At 34.3% G+C, this 23238-nt stretch overlaps 1 protein-coding gene across 1 annotated transcript in view; it reads left to right on the top strand.

Annotated features, from left to right (window-relative positions):
- Positions 1-23238, top strand: part of LRP1B (LDL receptor related protein 1B) — a 1916825-nt gene that overhangs the window by 1616385 nt on the left and 277202 nt on the right. The window contains exons 44-51 of the mRNA XM_082690181.1: positions 1604-1796; positions 2435-2560; positions 6366-6494; positions 8706-8825; positions 17382-17495; positions 17739-17888; positions 20461-20583; positions 22358-22477. Of these exons, the coding sequence (XP_082546307.1) occupies positions 1604-1796; positions 2435-2560; positions 6366-6494; positions 8706-8825; positions 17382-17495; positions 17739-17888; positions 20461-20583; positions 22358-22477 (1075 nt within the window). The remainder of the gene's footprint in view (positions 1-1603; positions 1797-2434; positions 2561-6365; positions 6495-8705; positions 8826-17381; positions 17496-17738; positions 17889-20460; positions 20584-22357; positions 22478-23238) is intronic.

Raw genomic sequence — 23238 nt, 5'->3', positions numbered from 1 at the left:
CCTAGTTTAATTTCTATTTTAAGTTTTTATCAGGAATGGATGTTATATCCTATAAATAATTTCTCTGCATTTATTAAGATCTTCACATGTGTTGTCTTTTTTTGTTAGTATGGTAAATTATACTAATAGGGTTTTTTAAAATGTGAAATCAATCTTTATTTGTGGAATAAACCCCACTTCATCATTATATATTATCCATGTTATAGTTCTCTAATAACCATTTTTTAAATGTCATTGATTTTTGTCTATTGATTTTTCTCTGTTTTCTATTTCTTTGATTTCTCTGTCTTTATTTTTTTCCTTTCTATACTTCAGGTTTAGCATTTTTGTTGAGGGAATTAATTTGAGATATTTCTTTTTCTTTTATATCTTTTCTTGCCTAGTAGCTTAGTGGTACATTTTTCATATTTCCATTAAAATACCTGAGTTCTATTCTGGGGAAGAGTTAAGCTATGTGAAAGAGTTTGATCCTTTGAGGTCTTCCTTTAAATTTTATTAGGAGTTAGGGCAAAGTTAGTCTAGGGTTGATTATTTGGCATTATTGAGGCAAGACTCTTCCAGTTACTCTATTCAGACTCTCGTGAACTGGCAAGTTTTCAAAGCTGGTTGGCGTTAACAAACACAATTCATGGACCTGTGTGAATTTTGGGAACTCTTCTCTCTGATCCTTGTGCATGGCTCTTTCACCAACCTGAAGTTGCATTACATGCTTGTGCATGTGCTTCGTACTTGGCTGAATCATCCAGGAGAGCCCTATGCAGATACCTAGAATTCTTTTTCTGTTACATTCTCTTCTCTGACACTATGCACTATGAGATCTAACCCCACGGCCCTCTAATTCTCAGCCCTACCCCACTCATGGAGTTGTTTAGGTTCTGTTGGGTTCTTCTGTTCTAGGCTGCTACTTGAATCTCTCTCAGGCCTTTAGCCATGGCCATGATGAGACTCACTCAGTTTATTTCCTGAATTAATTAGGAATACTTGTCCTTTTTACCTGATGTCAAATGTGCTGAAAAGCCTTGTTTTATATATTTTATTCAGTTTTGTAGTTGTCTTATTGAGAAGGTAAATCTAGTCCTTTATTTTGGTCTAAGTAGAAGTTTTGTCTTTACTTTTAAACTTTTATTACCAATATATGTATAGCTGGTTTAATCACTCATGGTGAAAACTTCCTGAAGGAAAAACCTGGGTCTTATAGTTCTTTATAATCCTTTTATAGTTTTGAGAGCTTGATTAGTGTTCACTGGCTATCTGATGATTCTTAATGAAGATAAATGTTTATTAATAATCACAATCTCATATTTTTGACCTGGTGATTTTGTTTCATAATACTGAAAAAATGCAGTTGCTTATATAAGCTGAATGATTAGTAAATAGAAATATACTTAAAATAATAAATAAACACATTGTAAATGCTAAGAGTGATTAAAATATTTAAAATAAAGCTATAAAGAATTTTATGATAATACATTTAGTAAAATGCATTTTTATCTGATTATTTTTTATTGCTTAATCTTATTTTTTTAATTTTTGAAGCAAAAATAGATGAAGATGAAGATATACATATTCATTTAAAATATATATATATTTAAATTTATTTCAGGTGATTGTTAAATCTGGGCCAGGAACTTTCCTCAGTTTAGCTGTTTATGACAATTATATCTTCTGGTCAGACTGGGGAAGAAGAGCTATTCTGCGTTCCAACAAATACACAGGGGGAGATACAAAAATTCTTCGTTCTGATATTCCACATCAACCAATGGGAATCATAGCTGTTGCCAATGACACCAATAGCTGTAAGTTACACTAGAAACTAAATGTATTTCTTAACAATATAATCTCTCAAAAAATTATGTTTTCTAGTAATACTTAGTTGAATTTTGTTTTCTTAAATTTCCTGGGGTAGTGTTCAGGATTTGACTACTCAATGTATTAAAATTATCTGAAATGCTCAAGGTAACTACAGAAGTTACCTTGAGCATCTTAATTTATCAACAGAAGAACAATTCCTTTTTAATCACTCGTTTCTGGGAAATTTATTCTCTCTCACTCTCAATCTTCGAACATTCAAATCAAGTTGTTTCCGTGAAAATAATACTTCTTGGTAAATAAGCTTACATCTGGGCTTAAAAGAGCTTTAATCACTGGAACACCTACAAAAATTGCAGCCTGAAGTGTCAGTATGTTGTTAGGTGATACTAGTTTATTTGAAGCCATGACATCCTTGACTACTGTTTTAGATGATGAAATGACTGACGTGACATGTTTTTCTAACGTTCTTATCTCTTGTGATGTTTGGATTTTCAAAAGTCCTGAATCTTCCTTGGTTATATCTCTGAGAGATGGGGGCAGCGTAACAGTTTGCTATTAATTTCTATCTATCATGGAATAGAAATCCAATATAAAATGTTACAATAAAGTCTCTTCATTGCAGGTGAACTTTCTCCATGTTCCTTATTAAACGGAGGTTGCCATGACCTGTGCCTTTTAACTCCTAATGGGAGAGTAAATTGTTCCTGCAGAGGGGATCGAATATTGCTAGATGACAACAGATGTGTGAGTAAGTAAAGACAATTGAAATGTGATATGATACAGCTACTCAAAGGCATACATGGGTTCCCTGAATTGTGTTCCCTCTCTCGCTGTGTCTCTCTGTCAAGTAAATAAATAAAATCTTAAAAAAAAAAAGTACACATGGACATTGAAATTGTTTTAATGTTCATGAAGTTGTACTCTCCTCCAATCTTAGATGCCCAGTTGACATATCTCTCTATTCTAAAAAGAACTTGATTCACCATTCGACTTAGTTGTAACCCATAAGATAGATAATGATAACCAGAACAGTGACAAACGGTGTACCCCCTATTGCGGGTTGGGAGGTGTTGGATTAGTTAAAGAAATACCGGCAAATCATCTGAAAAGCTGTGGTTACAACTTTGAGAATTAAGTCAATAGCAAAATTAATTAAAGCTGAAATAAACCAATATACAGGCAGTAGATCAGTAGCCTTGTAGTAAAACCACTCAGTCCGTCACAGTATGTAAATGAGAGAGAATGGCTCATGCAGCTTATTTGTAATCATTTCCAAACAGTTAATTAAGAATGTAACATTGCAGCCTTGCATGATGTTTATACCTCCCAAAAGGCATTACAATCTTTAATTAGTACCATTACAGTATACACTTATTAGCAGCTAAGTTTTCAAACTGTTTTCAAAATAAATAAGAGTTCAAGTATTCCAATGTTGCTATGAGAAACTAGCCAGCAACATAAAGAATGTTAATTTATCTTTAACATTAAGACTATCTGTGTATAAAAAAGACAAGAGACAAACATCTTGGGGACTGGTGAACTCACTCTCAGGATGTGGCTATTGTTTTGCCTTTTTTCCCTCTTCTCTGTATCCTCATCTTAGATCTTCATTTTAGAAAATCAACAGAGTTGAGTATGTATACATTATAAAAATAAGTATCAAGATGGTAGAAGTATATTCCATGTTTATCTTCTGTATTCTTTTGGTCTTTATTTACCAGGAAGATCTGTTTTATCTGTTGTGTACTCTAATACAAGCACTTTAATATCATTTTCTTTACCTTAAAAACAATTGCACCTAAGATAAGAATATACACATATCTTTTTGCTTTGTGAATTGGTACCACAATCCGAGGGGCACCTCTTAGTGAAAGAAGTAAAAGACTCCTATTTAAGACTGTGCCAAAGCAAACAAGGGAGTGATGCAATTGGTCAGTGAACTTTAAATGAAGACAGCCAATTTTAATAATTCGGGCCACAAATTCCCGTATTTCCTAGTAACCTAACACTTCCTTGAATTGCTCAGGCAATTGTTTAAACTCTCTCTTTCAGTTTGCTTTTGTGGTTTCAGCTGTAATGGTCTGGATCGGATGCCATCTGTAAGCCTGGAGTGTTAGTGATGCATCAGAATCACTCATGTTTCTTTCACAGGTCACTCCAGGCCAGTAGAAAAGCAATGCCTTCAGTCAAAACAGCAAGGCTTATTTGTATACAGTGGATGCCTGTCCTTGCTCCAAAATAGATTAGATACATCTGTCCCTACTAAGCCACCTGCTTCTCTCTATTGATGAGAGGGAATGAATCAGAAAGAAAACTATCTTTTAAACAAGCACAGTTGTATCCGCATGCAACTATAGAGTGATATTGGATTCCTCAGAGGAGACAGACCTTTATAGAAGCGTCCTGTATCCATGGTGCATTCATATTGAAATCCTGTGGTCCAGCCGAGAGGCTGGAGAGTGACTTCTTGTCAAATCCATCTTTGGGAAATGAGGATGTTTCTGGCATATCTGTGTCCACATCTGAATTAGTTCATCCAGAGCAGTTCATGAATGTTAATGGCAGTGTTGAAGGGGTGAAAGGCCATTTATTAACACCTCCCTCAGGACAGGGGAGGGAAAAACATGTGTTGTCATAACTCTTGACAGAAAGATGAGGCAATTCCATTTTACACAACGTTCCTAACCTTATCAACATCTACACTCGAAATAAGAATAACAAATATAATTGAAGTAATTACCTTGTAAGAGAATTAGAGGACAGCTGAACCACATTTTTGTTTCTGCAAAGAAACATAAAATACTCAACGCTATTTCAATTGAACATACCTAAGCAAGAATTGTGCTTATATAAGGTTTGATTTTACATAATAAGAACATTTTTGTTGTATTTTCCCTCAAAGGCATAATGATCATAAAAGAAAAATTTGCATTTTCAATCATAACAGTTTTCCTTAGAAGTGAGAAGTTAAACAAGATATGCTTCAAGTAGATAGTAAGTTGGGGAAAGTCAGTAGCCTCTCAGTAAGTGAATTTTGTTCAGTTCATGCTTGAATGTGATCGTGTGCAGTAATGTCAGTACCCTTCTTAACACTTGTTCCTTTGAAGTTAATGATATTTTTAGACTTTTAAATTCTTTGTTACTTTCTCTAAAATAACTTTCTACCCTACCAAATTTAGACTGCACTAAGAAAAAAAAAAATTTGTTTTGGAAAGTGAAGAAAAAAATGAACATTGAAAGAGTTCAGTTAGAAGTCATAGGTAGATAAATAGATAACCTGTAAAAATGAGATAAATTTTAGGAACAATAAAGAAATAAAACACTGTAAACTTCAAGTAGTATTAGTAGCCATGTAATTGAATATTTCTAAAATACAACTTTGAAAAGAAGTTGATAGTAAATTATAAAATTAAGCTATGTTTTCTGCATTAGTAGAGATAAATGAATTCCAATTATCTCCAATATAATTAGTATGACTGGATTTCACTGTACAGTTATTCAATGAGCAATGGAGTGAGTACAAGCAAGCAAACAACATATAATGCAGGAACAGAATTGCATTCTAAATGACTATTGGTAAATCTATTGCTTCAGAATAAAAATAGGTCCATTTTCCCCAGGAGAGATCTTTCTAAAACAAGGGTCACATACTGGGATTCCAGGGATGAAACCTAGCTATAGAAAGATGGTTTTTGTTTGTTTCTACTTTGTTGCTATTAGTCTGGTCTCAGAGATTGGACAAGTCACATTAAAAACTCAAACTTATAATTTCTTAAGAAAATCTTGAGATTTAGAAATGGGACATATGGCAGTGGTCATCTGGAGCCCATAAGCTTCTCTTACACATGCTTTTCAGGTGCTCGGCCTCCCCCAGTTCAACCCACAGTTTCCTCTGCATCTCAAGGAGTAGTCTCTGGCCCTGTGTGGCCATCCCGCCTCCAGTACCTCTCACCATATTTAAAAGAGGCTGATGAGGATACTTTAAGCAATTCCAGTACTTCTGAACAATGAAAACTCCTACAGAGACTTCTTTAAAAGGTAGTTGGGGAGGAAGATCAGCTGGAGGGAGATTTAGATGAGACAAATCAAGGCAAGATTAAAAAATGAGAACTCTACACCTGAAATAAGTTGAGCATCAACTGTACTCAAAAAAAAAAAAAAAAAAAAAGAAGAAGAAGAAGAAGAAAGAAAGAAAGAAAGAAAGAAAAACAAAGAAAGAAAACTGAGAACTCTGTGTTCTGGAAAATTCCAATGTGTTGAAGAATGTAGTTTCTAATAAGAAAACACACACATAAAAAATCCTCTCTCCATATGTACAGGGATCCTTTGATTGGCTCTTTTTCAGTATTTATTTTTAAGGTAGAAGGCTATGCTAAGATGCATAAATATACTCCCCCAAAGCCCATCCTTCTTTCCACACATATACAGTCACAAAATAATTACCCCAATATACAAATAGGTAGAAAAGAAAAATGAAGATTAAGGGAAAGAGATGTTATGGTACTAGAAATGTTTGTTATTGAATCAAAACGTAGACTTTTTTTCCCTTTCAGCTAAAAATTCATCTTGCAACATGTATTCAGAGTTTGAGTGTGGAAACGGAGAGTGTATTGACTATGAGCTCACCTGTGATGGCGTGCCTCACTGTAAGGATAAGTCAGATGAAAAACTGCTCTACTGTGGTAAGTGGCTCATATATGATGCATGTCCTCACTTCAGAGAGAAGTTTGGAATTATTTTCATAGTTTTGAGCTTGATTGTCTCCATTTAGCTCACATGTATGATTTCCTTAATGTAGCTCATTACCATGTAGGTCTAAGGTAATTGATTTTGGCCTTCTGTTCTTGTTTAAATGAGACTCCCTATGTCCTATTTAGGACCCACGGCTCATGGGGTTTCCCCATGAGCTTTCTCATGGCTTTCCACCTACAAAGTGCAAGTTTAAATACAACAGGGGCCTTTATTTAAGCTGTCTTACTTATCATGAAGTGATAGGTTTTAGGTTTACATTCCTAAAAAATGTAAGCCAGAATTATTAGTCATTGGTGTATATTGTAAGCTTGCCCTGCACAAAAGTCTTATCAGTCAATAATAGCATGTTGTTGAGTTGATATCAAAGTGTTGTCCTTATTCTTGCCTCCAGGATTGGCTTAGGGTTAGTGTCTTTGGGTTCAAAGGCTGATAGCATTAGCCATCCTCCTTATCAAGCATGAATTCCTCTAGCTATGCCTCTGTAGGTGACACTAAGTGATAACATTAAGTGATAGTCAAACTTTCACTCTCTCAGGGGAGTAGAGATTGGCTTTTCCGAGCCCAGTAAGCCACTGATACTAGCCTTCATCACAATATTTTTTCTGGAATATTGAATATGTGTAATGATTAATAGTTACTCTAGAATTGTTCCAGATTATTTCTAAATTGGTATGATTTATTTTTGTACTATAGTATTAGAGTATTGGTATTGTATGCTCTGTAAAATTCAGGAATCTGTACATGAAATTGCTATATTTGGTTTATACTTTTCCTCCTTTGTTCGATTAGATAAAAATTATTCCTAAATAATCAAAAGTGATTTAAATAAGAGGAGGGAAGAGTTTGGGAAATTCGCAGACAGTCCTCTCATTCATTTTGTTACAGGATCACAGATTTTCAGTTAAAATCATAGTCAGATGTAATCTGCCCATAATTGATCTGTAACTAAAACTTTAGTGAATGGCGTATTCATTTGAGTGGTTATGTCCTATATGCTATGAAAATATTAAAGGATATAAAAATGTAATAATAATCAGCTTGAAAATTTGCATTTATTATGAATTGTCTTAGGAATATATTTCACATTATTTTTACCTTCTGAGAAACAAGATAATAGTGACGTGAACAGGGGTTGGCAATCATTTTCTGCAAAGGGTTAGCTAGTTAGGTATTTTAGGTTTTGTGGGTCAAAAATGCTCTCTATGAAATATCCTTTATTTAAAATAATTTGTTTTGCAACTATTTTAGAATATAAAAACCATTCTTAGTGTCAGAGCTATACAAAAACAGGCTACAAGGCTGCATTTGGCCTGTGGGCTAGTTTGACAACCGTAGGTATAGATTCTAGGCTTTGTAATCACACCCAAAGTTAAATCTTCATTCCTAAACCCACTAGTGTATGACCAGTATGAGCAAGGGTACTTCTCCATATTTTAGTTTTTCCCTACAAAACAAACTTAGTTTGAATATTGGCTTACAGCACTAAATAAACAGATGGATGTTTACATTTGCTCCATATTATAGAGCCAGGCGCAAAATTGGTGTTCAGTAAACGACAGCTAGGACCTTCTGCCTGAAATCAGAAAGTGTCAGGAGATTCTCTTTAAGGTAAACAGAATTCAGAAGGTAATTATTCTTCTCCTTAGGAAATCAGGAATTTTTAGATGATGCTTAAGAGAAATTTAGGATATTAGGTAAGCCTCTGATTCACTGGTTCAGGAATACATATTTTGCCACTATTTTTTTTTCTTGTTATAAAAGCCTTATGAAATGCAAAGGAGATAGGAGATAGGTGTTGAGAGTGTCTTTGTGACTATTAAGGTAAAGACTTATTTCTTGAGAGTTGAATATATGTTTACTTCTGTACGGACACACAAATATCAGAAATGATAATGTGGGTATAATTTGAACAGATCTCCAAGTATGAATCACTCAAGTTAAAGCACTTAGTCAAACGGTCTTTAATGAATGAATTCCTTGATAATGCATGAATATTCTAATCTAGAGCTTTGATCACACTCAGTGCTGCTTTTGTAGATCCACGATCCCATCATTATGAAATGAGAACTCATCTGTGATTTTCTTTTTTGTAAAAATATCTCTGTAAGACCTCCAACGATGTTTCTATTTTTCTTTATAAGAAAACAGAAGCTGTCGACGAGGTTTCAGACCCTGCTACAACCGTCGTTGCATTCCTCACAGCAAGTTATGTGACGGTGAAAATGACTGTGGCGACAATTCTGATGAATTGGACTGTAAAGGTAAATATATGCGGCATCAGCCTAGGAATATTATGCAAAGTGTTTCCTGAACATTTTCTGTAGTGTATTCCTGAGTGCATCACAGTTTCACCCTTTTGGTATATGGCCCCGGCCAGGACCGATAGAGCACACTTTGTTAATTGCTGTTGGAGGGGAGTTATTTTAGTGTGTTGAAATTATGAGTACAATCTCTATTCTGTTTCTGTCCCTTTGCTCACTTCAAAACTCTTGTCATTTCTCACCTCTTCAGTTCGACTGCCGTGTTTATTGGACATTTGTTCCAGAATATGGAACAGTGAATGTACTGCTCCGAGAATGCTCCCCCTCACTTCTCAGTGCTCTGCTTTTTGCATGACCTCATTCTTCTCCTAACAATTGGACAGGAAACCTTGGTGTTATCCTTGATTTTTCTTTCTATTCCATTTTATAATCCATAAGTCCATGTATCAGTAAATCATCCAGTTCTTTGAAATATCTTCCCTTTCAATCTGCCTTGAGACTAGATAAACAGAATAGTCCTTTAACTGGTCTCCCTGCCTCTACTCTTTCTAGTTAATCACCAAGTTGTAGTCATACTGTAATGTTTTACTAAATGTGTTCTGAGTGCGTACTGACACCAAGCAGCAAGCCAGATGACTTAGGTTAGAACCTCGACCCCAGTGCTGTCTCTGTGTCTTTGGGTAAAATATCTAACCACTCTTTGCCTCAATTTCTCAAGCTGTAAAAGACGCAATCATTAAATGAGTACATTAATATTAAATAAAATCAGAACAGAACTTGGCATATAAAAAATACTATGTAAGCATTCACCTTGTTCTTTGTTTGTTTGTTTTTGTTTTTGTTTTTTTGTTTTTATCATGGCCCTGATAAAGAATTACAAATGGAGTCTTTATATTTGCAGAATAAACAACACGTTTTTTAGTCTGACATTTAAGGACTCTTAAAATCTGGATGCAACAGATTTTTCTTTTCCTTTCTTTTCTTTTCCTAGGTTTTATTTTCTTATTAAAGAGAGAGAAAGAATGGGCAGGGGAAAGGGCAGTGGGAGATGAAGAGGCAGACTTCCTGCTGAGCAGGGAGCCTGCTGCTGCTGCTGCTGCTGCTGCTTCTGGACTTGATCCCAGAACCCGGAGATCCTGACTTGAACCGAAGGCAGATACTTAACCGATTGAGCCAGCCAAGTGCCCCCAGACAGATTTTTCTGAACCAATTTCCTTTAAAAATTTTCATTCCCCAACATATTTCATTGGGTAAAATGCATTAAGGACGAGACATAAAATTAATAAGTCCTCTGCCTGCCCTTATGAAGTTCAAACTCCAAATAAAAATAGTTGAAGCGATGAAGGTGTATATCAGGTTTTATGATTGCAGAGATAAAAACATAAGTTTTTAAAAAAATTAAGTTTTGAGGGGAGGGTTGGAATAAAGTATAAATAAGGTAGAATGATCAAAATAGAAGGTGATTCCACGTAGAGAGACTAACATTGAAAGCTGCAAATGCTTTGATTTGTTTAGAGCCAGATTGCATATTGGCAAGTGGTTCACTTGCAAGGGAGGCAAGTGAAAGGAAGGAGATAGGACTTGAAGGTGTTTTTGATGCCATTTTAAGGAACATGAACTTTACCTTGTAGTCACCAAAAAGTTACCTACCAAAGGTCTAAAAGAAACCCAATACAATCAAATTTACATTTCAAAAAACTGGGGGGGGGGTCACTATGCTTGTGCAAATGAAAACTATAATGCTGAGATGAGAAAGGTAAAACAGGAGGCTATCAAAGCAGCCAAAGCTAAGAATAAAAAGAAGAGAGACAGAAAAAACAGAATTTTGAAAGGTGGCATAACAGGTCTTCTTGTGTAATAAAGATAGAGAAAACATGGAAAAGAATAGACAAGTTTCGTGCACTCTTCCCCCTCTTCTTACATTATTATTTGTCTTTCATTAATTTTTAAATTTATTTTTTTAGGACTTTTATTCATGTGGGATCAGGGATATGATAATAAAGATGGTTTGCATTCTGACAATAGAGCACCTGTAGACATTCAGATGGAAATGTCCCAGAGACATTTAGATAGATAGAGATCTGGTGGTAGATTTAGAATAGAAGTGTTAATTTTGGACTTAATACAGAGAGAAAGCTCAGAGGAGGTAAGAATAATAGTTGTAGGGGAGTACATCAGAATTACCTCCTGAAATAAAAAATTAAAGACATTAATAATATAAGAAAAGGAGAAGTGAATCACAGGACTAATGGAAAGATCTTCATAAGGCATTATTATTATTATTATTATTATTATTATTAAGAAGGGAGGATCAGTTAGCATTTTAATGTGCTAAGGGAAGGCAAGAAGGCCAGTATAGACTAGGCAGTCGTTGAATTTGGAAAATAGGAGATAATCTCTTTGTTGCCTTCATGGAAGTCAATTCAGTGGAATGGTAAAGAAAAGCCAGATCTCGAGTTGGTACAGAAAATGGATAGCGAAGAAGTAAATAGAGTGAATAAGTCTGTTTTTAGAAAAGACTGATGGTAAAGGAAATAGTGAAGTACAGACAGACCGCAGGAGAAGGTGATGCAGATTTGTGGAAGAGGACAGAATGGACACAGACCATTCTGGAGCTAGAAGAGGGCTCAGAAGTTACTCGGCCACCTTAGACTGTACGACGTTAGCCAAACACTTGAGTAGCTTACTATCTAAGGCTGACACTAGTTTAGGAAGAGCCAAATACTCGTGCAGATTTTAAATCAGCTGTTATTTCATATTACCTATAGAAGATAAAAGAATGATAAAATATAGTAAGATACTGGGAATAAGTAGAGAAAAATGGATAAGTGATAAAATATAGTAAGATACTGGGAATAAGTAGAGAAAAATGGATAAGTATTTGGAAGAAAGGAGGAAAGCAAACTAGAAGTAGACCCCCCAAAAGGACATGTTTTATCAGTTATTTGCAAGCAGGAAAGGAGAATATAATAAAGATATTAAACTAGGTTAAAGATAAAAATATCAAGCTAGAATGTGAAGGAACTGAACAAAAGATACAGAAAGTAGATTTTAAGACAAAAGTCATCAAAGGGACCATGGGAAGTTAATAAGTTAGTGTGGATTTTCTTGAAAAAATGAAAAAAAAAATTTCAAAGGTGGTAAATAAATTGGTCAGTGAGTTGGGTTTTATGAAATATAGCACCTACTACCTGGTAGGTATATATTAAATTCTTATGTTTCTGGAGAAGCCATAAGTCTTCCAAAAATATAGATCGGTTTTATTCTGATTAATATCATCAATTCCAGCTGCTGAATAACAATGAAAATAACTCAAAACATTATTTCCCCTTTCTTAGGCTAAACTCTTGATTTCTGTGTTATAGCTATCTTAGCCATATACTTGGGCAAGAACTACTCTATTTGTGAATCAGGTTTCTGTTAAAACTTTTCTTTTGTGATAATAATAGTATAAAAAATCATAATAATTGCATACCTTAAAAACAACAACAACAACAACAAAAACTTTGGCCTTGAAGTTCTTCCCATATAATATAGGACATTTGAAACTAAAAGCACTTATGGGAACTCAAACATACGCCTTATTTCTAGAAATGAATAGATTTAAGTAAGTGGACTAGCTCCTTTAGGATAAACAATTGGGTAGGTTTTTAGATAAGAGTTTACTACATTACAGTTGTATGTTTTGGATTTGATTTTTCTTTCATGTTAAGTGTGGTTACATGGTATCTTTATAAGTCACATTTCACATGCTAGGGGAAAGACTTCTCTGGGTCCATATCCCATAAGCCAGTCTGTCTTATAATTCAGATGTGTATTTATCCAACAAATGGAACCTTACAGTACTTAAAAGATGATGAAGTTTGAGAAGGAGGATGGAGGGGCTTAGGAACAATGGAAAAGGAGCTCTTGCTCCGCATCTTTCCTTCTAGATACTTCTCTGTTTCTATCATCGGGGCAACATATGTGTGCAGTATTTTGTTGTATATATGCATGCACACATGTGGGCACACACGTGCACACACACACACACCACCTATTATTTTTTTAAATGTAAATAAAGTAAGACATGAAGATTTTAAATTAGCTCTTTCTGGCCTGCCAGGTCTCTGTGGATAAGTCAGCTGCCAATCTAATATTTTTACCATTGTATGTTACAGACTTCTTTTCCCTGGCTGCTTTAGTACACTAAAAAGTCAATGTATAGAGTTTGATAGGCTATGGAGAAAGGCGATGATGGAATCATCTGTAAATTTTTTGAAGTACTGCTACACTTTTATTTCTTTAGTTTAGCTGTTCATAGTAACTAATAGTATCATTATTCTTATCCCACAGGGAAGAATGGAAATGGATGTTCCAAGGAATCAGTTTTGGTTTCTTCTCCTTTTGAAGGGAAGCAAAACCCTAAATTCTTGTAAATCTTTTATTAGTGCCCCCGAGTGTTACATACCAGCCTATCTGGCGGGGTGGAGGTGGGTAACCTGAGGAGTTGTTCAGAAAGTTTGTCACTCTGATATCTTCTCGTGTGTGAGAGGCTGGGTGAATCAGTGGGGGAGAATACACGAAATCCCTCCTTCTCTTCCTATTGAGGTGGGTCTAATAATTACTCTCCTTGGGTAGTATATGAGCTTGCCTTGGTCACCTGGACACCTTTAGGTGACTAAAAAGCTAAGTAGTTCTAAGACTACCTGATGGGAAGGAAACTGATGTTGGGTTTTTTTTTTTTTTTCTTTCTTTCTTTCTTTTTTTCTTTCTTTCTTTCTTTCTTTCACATGTTCATAGCAACACTTTGAAGATTCCATAAACAATAAGCTAAGGGAAAAGGATAAACATTCTTATAGATGAAATCATCATTCCTCTGGGTTTGCATACCCTTAGAGCCTAAGCAGTAAATTAAAGAAAAGATGTGGTTTGAAAGTAAACAGAAGAGAGCAAGAAGACAGCAAATTTAATGTTTTCTTTCTTTCTCCCCCACCCCCAACCTTTTTTTTTTTTTTTTTTTTTTCACATGTCAGCTGCCCTGTGCTGCAGGCTGGGCACGGAAGTTGGAAGAGAAAACATAGACTTAAGATATTCATAAGAAATGTTCTGAAAACCACAGAAAGACCAATCAATGTTATATCCTTCTTATCTCATTAGAACTGACATGGGATAAAAAAAAGTGGATGAAATAGTAAAATTAAGAAAGTATGTGAGTGGAAGAATGGTTTTACTTTTTTTCTTAGTGCTACTTTGATCCACAATCCCTGTCAGATCTTCCTTTGTAGTATCTCATTGCTATTCCTGGGGTGGCTGCGGTATGTTTTCACTCACATTTTGTAGGCTTACTTTACTTTTGGACTATCTGGAGGGAAAAGTCTAGTATTTCTCACTTGGCTTATCTTTATTTGGACTACATTATTTTCTTTTCTCTCTTTTAGGACTTTTAGCCTGAGGAAAAATTGTCAGAAAGCTTTCATATTCACTTGACAAATTAGAGATTCCAACATATTTCTCCCTCAAAAATCACCCTAAGGGTGAAACAAATTTCAATACTTGATTGACCAAACAAAGTAGGAGGAAATAAGTTGAAGGAACATAGAGGAAGAGGTTTTGGCAAAATAGGTATTTGCTTAACTATTTAATAACGTTCCTGCATCCCTTGGGTCTCTCCCATCCCCTCTGCTTTCTTGCTTAGAGTTGCTGGAGATGTTAATCCCCACAACCATCTTGCCCCTGCCATATGCAAAATTCTGCAAACACTTAGTATGTCCAATCCCAGTATTAGCACACTACTTAATCCTCTGGTGGGTCTCAAATTCTATACCAAGTCAGGGACCCTGTGAAGAGAGGATTTGAACTAGAAGGATCATCTTCCTATTTGCACATTGCCTACTCTAATAGGCCTGCCTGTCCTCCTCACCAAGATTCATTGCCCAATTTTTCATTGGAACATGGGAGAAAACACATCCTGCAAATATTCTGCTCTCTACCTAGTGCTTCTAACCCCTACCTCATCATTTCCTCCATGTCTTTCTTTTAAATATTATCTCCTAGCCATTCATTTCAACTTCAGAGTTCCCATTTCTTTTCATCTAGTCAGAGTTCTTCTCCTTTCTTTCTTCTTCTCAGACTTCCATCTAAAACCGGGTTCCACTTGCTCCACATCTCTGCTCTTCTCACAAGGTATTCTTTATGTTGACTTTCACCTGAGAGCCCCAGTACAGTTTTTGAAATTCCATTACTGCAGTACTGCTGGATCTTCAGCCCTCATAGCTATGTAAGATGCTATCCTCATGTCAGTGATGTCATTATTTGCCTCTTCATCCTATCTGCCACCAATCTCCCCTCAGATGGACTCCCTACAATGTACACAGAAGCTGCTCTGTGGACGTTTGGGGAGAGTTAGAGATGATGTGGTGAACTGTAATTGTTCCAGTTGGAATTCTTCTGGAACCCTTAACCTCTGTGCGTGTAAGATGGAAACTCTAGGATGTTATGACATTACCACATCTAGAGGACGTTACCACTATCTAGGATGTTGTTTCACAGAGAAATGAATCCTGTCTTCTAAATAAAGGGATTATAAGGAGTCATGTGGAAACACAACTTCTTAATAAGAGACTGCTGACAGACAGCAAAGTAAGAAACAAAATATAAATGCTTGTCATGATTACTTTCTATGTTATGTATTCCATTTACTATTTCTATTGAAAAAATATTGAATGTAAAATGTAATAGGAAGGTATATGGAAGAGATTTTGCATTTTAGACATAAAAGAAGAATATTTCTTTCTCCTGTTTGGAACAGTATATTTATCTCTACTCATAATAGCATTATCTGTTTCATATGATAAGATGTTATTTTTAATGAAGAAAACACTAAAGCGATTATAATTGCAAATTGTAAATAAAACATTTATTCTAATCATCATTTAAGCACAAATAAGGATACAATTGCAAGATACAATTAAATATAATAAGAACAGTGCATTATGAAATACAAATGACATCTACACCCTTGAGTAAAATTTGCATATCTTAAGGTAGCATTTTAACTATTTACAATTGATATAATTTCTATTTATAAATAAATAGGCTCTTTAAAATATCAACACTAGTAAAAGTAGCATAGTCAAAGAGCCCTTCAGGTTGTACATTTACATAATCAACCTGTGAAAATTTGAATTTGGAATAAAAATCTCACCTAAGTTAATCTAATGTACATAGCATGACATGCACCTGTTCACAACATATTGCTGGAAACCATTATATGGTAATGAATGTGTGAGCAAAGTAGAAATGAATATATGATTAAGCATAAGCTATTCTGTATAAGGTATATATAATGACAGTAGCATATTGAAACTGATTTTCATCTAAGCATAGCAGGGCATTGGAAAGTCAGACTTTCTAACAATAGAGACAAGTCATAGTGCATTTATGTTTCTTGGCATGAGGTAGTCATCTTTCCTATACCAAATGTAAGTGATATGGCCGTGTAAAGGAGTATAACATAGCATGGAAGACTTCCTAGCATGGTTGAGCTATTTCCTCTGAGTAATAAAGCAAATGTTCAGCAGTTTCTCCATCTCAGTTTCTGTTTCTGACAGAGGGAATGTTTCACTTACTTGTAACCAGTTTGGGATTTCCCCATACTTCTTCCATCAGACATATGCTTAGTGCTATAACCTTATACTTTGGAACTTGGAAGGAGAAAGAATTTTCAGCAACACTTGATGTTTTAGTACATTGGCTTAGCGCTACACTGATACTATGATGGGAACCATGCACAATTCCTGCTTTCATGGAGCTTATAACTTAGTGGGGGAGTGGATATATACACAAGCAATTTCAGTAAAGTATTGTAAGTACCTCAACAGGGGAAGACATATGAAGTATCTGACCCAAGCCTGGGGGTGTGGGTGGAAACCATGGGTCAAGTTTGACTTCCCAGAATTAAAAAGACAAAACCAAACAAAATCACATGAATTAGTTAAAATATAGATCTTCCTCAACTTACAGTGCACGTATGTTCTGGTAAACCCATCCTATGTTGAAAATACTCGAAGTCGAAAATGCATTTACTACACCTAACCTACCAAATGTCATAGGTAGACTAGCTTATCTTAAATGTGCTCAGAACACTACCTTAAGCTATAGTTGGGCAAAATTATCTAACACAAAGTCCATTTTATAATACAGTATCATGTATATCATGTAATTTAGTGACTACTGTACTGAAAGTGAGAAACAGAATGGCGTCTGGGTACAGAACGGTTGTAAGGGTATTGATTGTTTACTCTCATGATCACAGTGGCTGACTGGGGGCCATGGCTCACTGTTGCCGACCAGCATCAAAAGGGAGTATCTTGCTGCATATCTCTAGCCCAGGGAAAGATCAAAATTCAAAATCTGAAGCACAGGTTTCACTGAAACATATGGCTTTACCACTACCTCAAAGTTGGAAAACTGTGTCAAATCACAGTGTGTCAGGGACCGTTGGTACTGAAGATGTTAGAACGAGGAGTCACTTTGGTCTCATCCATCCATTTATTTATTTACCTGTTTTTCCAGTTTCCACCTGTGCTGCTGTTGAATTCCGTTGTGCCGACGGGGCATGCATTCCAAGATCAGCACGATGCAACCAGAACATAGATTGTACAGACGCTTCAGATGAAAAGAACTGCAGTAAGATAATCCACTGCCTTTTGTTTGTTCATCCGTGGGTACCTTTGGCATTCCATCGAATACTGCCCGGTGTTCCACTGAACCTTGTCCAGAATTGATATGTAATTAACCCCTGTTGTGTAGGATAATTGCATTCTTACTTCTTCAAATGAGGTTAACTTTGCTTGTTTCTATGACTTGCATATAAGGCTTGTAATCTTTGCAGATGAGGTATTTTTCATTTCTCTGTTTACCTCTTTGTAGATAATACAGACTGTACACATTTCTATAAACTTGGAGTGAAAACCACAGGGTTTATAAGATGTAATTCGACCTCACTGTGTGTCCTGCCAAGCTGGATATGTGACGGGTCTAATGACTGTGGGGACTACTCAGATGAATTAAAATGCCCAGGTAATCTTAGAAAGAAAAAAAAACAAAAAACAAAAAACAAAAAATAACAACAACAACAAAAAACTTTGCCTTGAGATATAGAGGTTCATTGTATAAAATAAATTTATTAAGTTTTAGTCTTGATATACAGTGATGAGGATTAAAATTTAAATAATGTAGACTAAATTACAAGTAATCATCCCATTCCAAACTTGTCCCTTGATCTTTTTTAATGAGTTGTGAAATGATACTCAAGAAATCTGTTCTGTATTTGGATCTATTTCCTTTTAGTGTTCAGTTCATGAGTAATCCTCTTAGAGTTTGTGATTAAGTCTTAAAATGCGTGATTTCTAAAGTTGCCATGAAAGTGTCACACACTGAGAAAAAACTATCCGTGGACTAAAGGAGAAAGACAATGCTTCTCACCACTGGCTTTACTCAATGACATACAGCTTTTATTGTCATGTTAGGCTTTTTGGTGAAGTTTTGCAATCTTTCAACATAGTAGTATGGATAATGACAATTATCACTGAGTCAGGATGGGAAAGGTATATTTATATCTGACTTTTAACCATCTTTATATACGTAAGCTCTGAAAGTGTCGTCTGTATTCTTAGCAGAAGGAATTCCATTAAAGAGTCATGATCCTGTTCCTTTCTAACTATTTCAGAAAAAAAAAATTAATACAGGAAGTAAAGGTGTTAAATTACTCTAACTGGAAATAGGTATGATTTATAGGAAATTATCAAATGTGTCCTCATACTGTAACTCTCTCTCCTTAGCCTGCTGCTACACTCAATTTTTCCATGTTTAGTTGACATATAAATAATATTTTGAAATATTTTAAGAAATTATACAGCAATGCACACATACACAATCAACTCTGAAGAACCAGTATTCTTAATTCATAATCTATCACTTAATTGGGCAATAGCAGATTCCTTTTTTTGTTTGTTTGTTTGTTTTTTTGCTCGACAATGTGTAACATTCTATGATCCCATTTTTGTTCCTTCTGGGTTTGAAAGGCTAGCTGCATCCTAGGAGGAACTGGTGAACTTTTCTGCTTCTGTAGAGAGCTTACATATGCACTGGTCACTGTGGCTCACCACAACTCTTCCACGTTTTATTTTTGTCACATAAAACATTTTAAAAGAAATATAGTAACATTGATTTAGACTCAAAAAGCCTGGGTGTCTAGATTCTTAATCCATTGTTCTTTCTACAATAGTTATGTACCTCATTATAGCTGTAGTTAATTCTTAAAATTAATATGAAAGCAACATATAACAGATACCCATTAAACTTACATATATATACAACATATTACATACATATGTAAAACTTTGTGATATTTATATATTTCTAATATTAATAAATTATTTTAAAAGTTAACTTTTAACATTAATAAAGAATTATGATTATAATGGGGAAGAAAGATGGGGGAGCTTATGCAGACTGATGACATAGATTGACAGCCAGATAGGAAGCCAGTAATAGGTCAGTCTAAGTACTTTAGCTTGTATCTAGGCTAGTCCTAAGAAAAATAAGACACAAATCACACTCAGGACTTTTTGGGTTAGTGGTGAATTCTGTCAAAAATTTTATTTTCATCTTCAATCTACAAAGTTGACATTTGAAAAAATAAAATGGGATTGTTATCTTAATAGGGTTATAAGGGATTTTATAGTGTGATTATTATAGTGTGCATGGATTATTACAGTGGACATATGCTGTAAGATTTGCTTCCAAATTGGCTATGGTTTACAAAACTGGGAACCTGAAGGGGCAAGGGGACTGATGACATTCAGTAGAGAAAAATCTAATACTTTTTAGGCAGTCTTAGAAGTTATAATAATAACAATTCTCCCCAATCTAAAAATATATAATTTACAAAATAATTTTATATTCAAATACTTATTACTCTCATGCTATTTCTGTGAGGTACAACAGTCTTAGAGATTCTATTGTAAGTTGTCTCTTTTTTTTGAAGTAGAGAGTGCTTCTATAAACCTTGTCAAAACGTATTCAGAATATAGGACAGTAAGAACACCATGCCCCCATGTTCTTAGTAAAAATCCACTAATGTTTTTACAATGTTATTGATTTTTATGAATATGAATGTGGAATTTTTATGAATTTGAATATGGAATTCCAGATATTTTCTACCAAAAATGTTTATTTGGCCCTGGCCTAATTCACTTTATAATTGTCTTAGTTATTTTATTTTAATTCTATTAATAGGATACCACATTATTTGGATTTTAACAAGTTTTTCTATTCGTGCTTTTTTCAGATCCAGGATCCAATCTTGGTTGGATTTGATTATCATATCTTCCTAGTCTCCTCTGTTCTGTGCCACGTTGTTGTTGTTTGGTTGGTGGGTTTTTTTTGTTTGTTTTTGTTTTTAGCTTTTCCTTGGTTTTCATGACTTTGACATTCTTGAAGAGAATGTCAGCTCTCCTTTTTATTTAAGTTTTCTCATTCTTTATTTCTTTCAGTTCAAGGAGAATTACTGTTTTATTGTCTACACTGTAGTGTGGAAGTCTAAGATTAATTTAAATTACTTGACATTACATTCTGTATTTTATCACAGTTCAAAACAAACACAAATGTGAAGAAAATTATTTTGGTTGTCCTAGTGGAAGATGCATTTTGAATACCTGGATATGTGATGGTCAGAAAGATTGTGAGGATGGACTTGATGAATTCCATTGTGGTGAGACTGCATTTTGTTCTGTGTACCATATTATTATTTATATGCTGATGTTCTCTTACATAGGGATTTTATACAAAATATTGCTAATTGATTTTAACAATTTTCATTTTTATTAAGTAGCACAAAATGGTACAAATTAAAATAGAACAGAAGAACTTGTAATCGAGAGTAACACTCTCCTGTCTCTGTCTTTTCTCTAAACCTTTTCTGCTTTTGTTACTGGTTATCTTTGTCAGTCTAAATGATATACCTTCATTTTCTTTCTGATTAATGAAATCCTAATATGTTTACTTTCTGCAATGAAAAATAAGGATTTAGCTCACACTACTCATTATATTCTCCCTACCTGTTATTGACTATTATTATTCTAAATGTTTCTATTAATTACATGTATAGCTTTAAATAGAACTTAAACTTGTATTTCCTCAAACTTTCATCTTCTACCACTACCTCCTAATTTCTGTGTGTGTACATTTCATCTTACTTGGCAAGTCAAGACAGCATTTTTAATAATTTATTTTATAGAATTTATGGATTTTATGATTTCTAGGCCAAAGAAATTTCCTACAGGAAAACAAAGCCTATATTCACTATTTTCATTTAACACAAATAACATACACTATGGTGAATAGACAAAGTAGAAAAAAGATTAAAAATGGATCTTCTATGAAATGTCAAACTCCTCTAAAAGTAAATGTCATCATGAAATATGAAGGTGCATTTTATTTGATTAAGATGCTATATATCTTTACATTAGAGCCAGATTGTGAACAGGATTAACAGAGAATTTTACAAATAGTTTATGCAGATTCTTAGTTTCTGGACAGGAAGCCATTATATGTTTGAATTTTTGTTAGTTTCATTTTTTCCAGTATTCAGTTTTTCCACATTTCTCACTTTATCACAGGTCATCTAGGTGAATATTTTAAATAAAGATGCAAGATTTTAACATAGTTTTTATGATTGAAAGTGAAGTGTTTATTTTTTATAATTTAGATTTTGGAACACTTGAATTTGGAAGGATTTTATTTTGGATGTTGCCTGGTGATAGATATACTGAGTGGAGGGACAGGCAGGAGGTGGAGGAGAACAATCACAAACTTGACTTTGGAATTAAAGAGAATACACTATGATAAGTGTATAATGTGGTAATAAAATACAAACCACCGTGCCAATGAGTTTAGATGTTGTTCATCAGACTTATGTGTCCACAAGAGAAGTAAAAACTTCTTAAGTGTTTAGTCTGTATGGTTGTGAAGCTGGTGGCTTGTCATCAAGCTAAAATCCCTTTAATCACCTCATCGCTAAAAACAAATAGATGTGCTAGTGAATATATCATATTATAATCTTACCTAGGATGCATTTTTTTCTCTAGTTGTTCAAAAGTAAATTAAGATTTAGAAAAGATGACCAGACCACACTTGGAACATTTGTTTTTCATCTGTGCACCAGATATTGTGTTTTTTTGTTTGTTTGTTTGTTTTGTTTTTAAACGACACCCTTGAAAACACTTAGGGGAGAGTGGCTAGTATAATGAGTAACTCAAAGTCAAGTCCTGTGAGAATTCTGTGGGAAGAAAAATGTTACATAACCTGGACCCTGAGAGGGAATACACAGGCTGTTGTCAAAATTTTATAGAGCTGTCATAGAGAAGAGGAATTCGGGTTGTTTTCTTATAGAACAATTTATTTTAGCAAAGTCTAAGGAAGGACTTTCTCACTGTCAGACCTATCCTAAGATGGTCTCAAATGAGACAAACACTTTTGTCTTCTAGATTCTTCTTGTTCTTGGAACCAATTTGCTTGTTCTGCACAAAAATGCATATCTAAACATTGGATCTGTGATGGAGAGGATGATTGTGGGGATGGATTAGATGAAAGTGATAGTATTTGTGGTGAGTTGGTTCTTCTATGTTCTCATTCAATTTTTAGGCATATGATATACATACCTATTATCATTTTAGAACATTCATAAAACTGTTAAAATTAACATAAATTTATATATATATTTCTGTGTAGCTGGTTTCATATTTTAATGGAAACCTATTATTTTATTTTTATATACACAGTCTTTCAGTTTTTAAGATAATTTCCTGAATATTCACTCAATGAATATATTTTTAAATTTCATTTTTTTAGTCTTCATGTACTTCTTTGGACTAGATCTCAATGACTGGGATTACTTGCATCAAATGATCAAACATTTTTTCTTGGTCTTTGACATGCATTCCTAAATTACCCTCCAAAATATACTGATTTACATTGCCACAAACAAAATGCTATTTGTGTTTGTATAAATGTATTATAGTGATTATTATTATTAAATTATTTTAAATGGGAAGTAAAAAGGGGCTATTGTAAGTAATTTTAAAATGTACTTCAAAAAACAGCTTTATAGGTTTAGAGGTTAAGTGTCCTACTATATATCAACTACAAAGCCAATGTAATTGCTTTTAAATAATCACAAACATTTAACAAATAAATTAAATGGAGTTATTAGGTTAATTTTTAAGGGATAAAAGAAGGAATTGATAACCTTTATAAGTTTATTACAAATAGCCAGGCATTCTAGTAATGTATTTATATTCTTCTTGGTCTATCTTTCTGATCTATTTCTACATGTGTATTTGTATTTATAGGCATAAAACCTTTACTC

This window comes from Mustela nivalis (assembly GCF_964662115.1).
Source record: "Mustela nivalis genome assembly, chromosome: 11".
Taxonomy (NCBI): domain Eukaryota; kingdom Metazoa; phylum Chordata; class Mammalia; order Carnivora; family Mustelidae; genus Mustela; species Mustela nivalis.
This window is presented reverse-complemented; position numbering and strand designations above follow the sequence as displayed.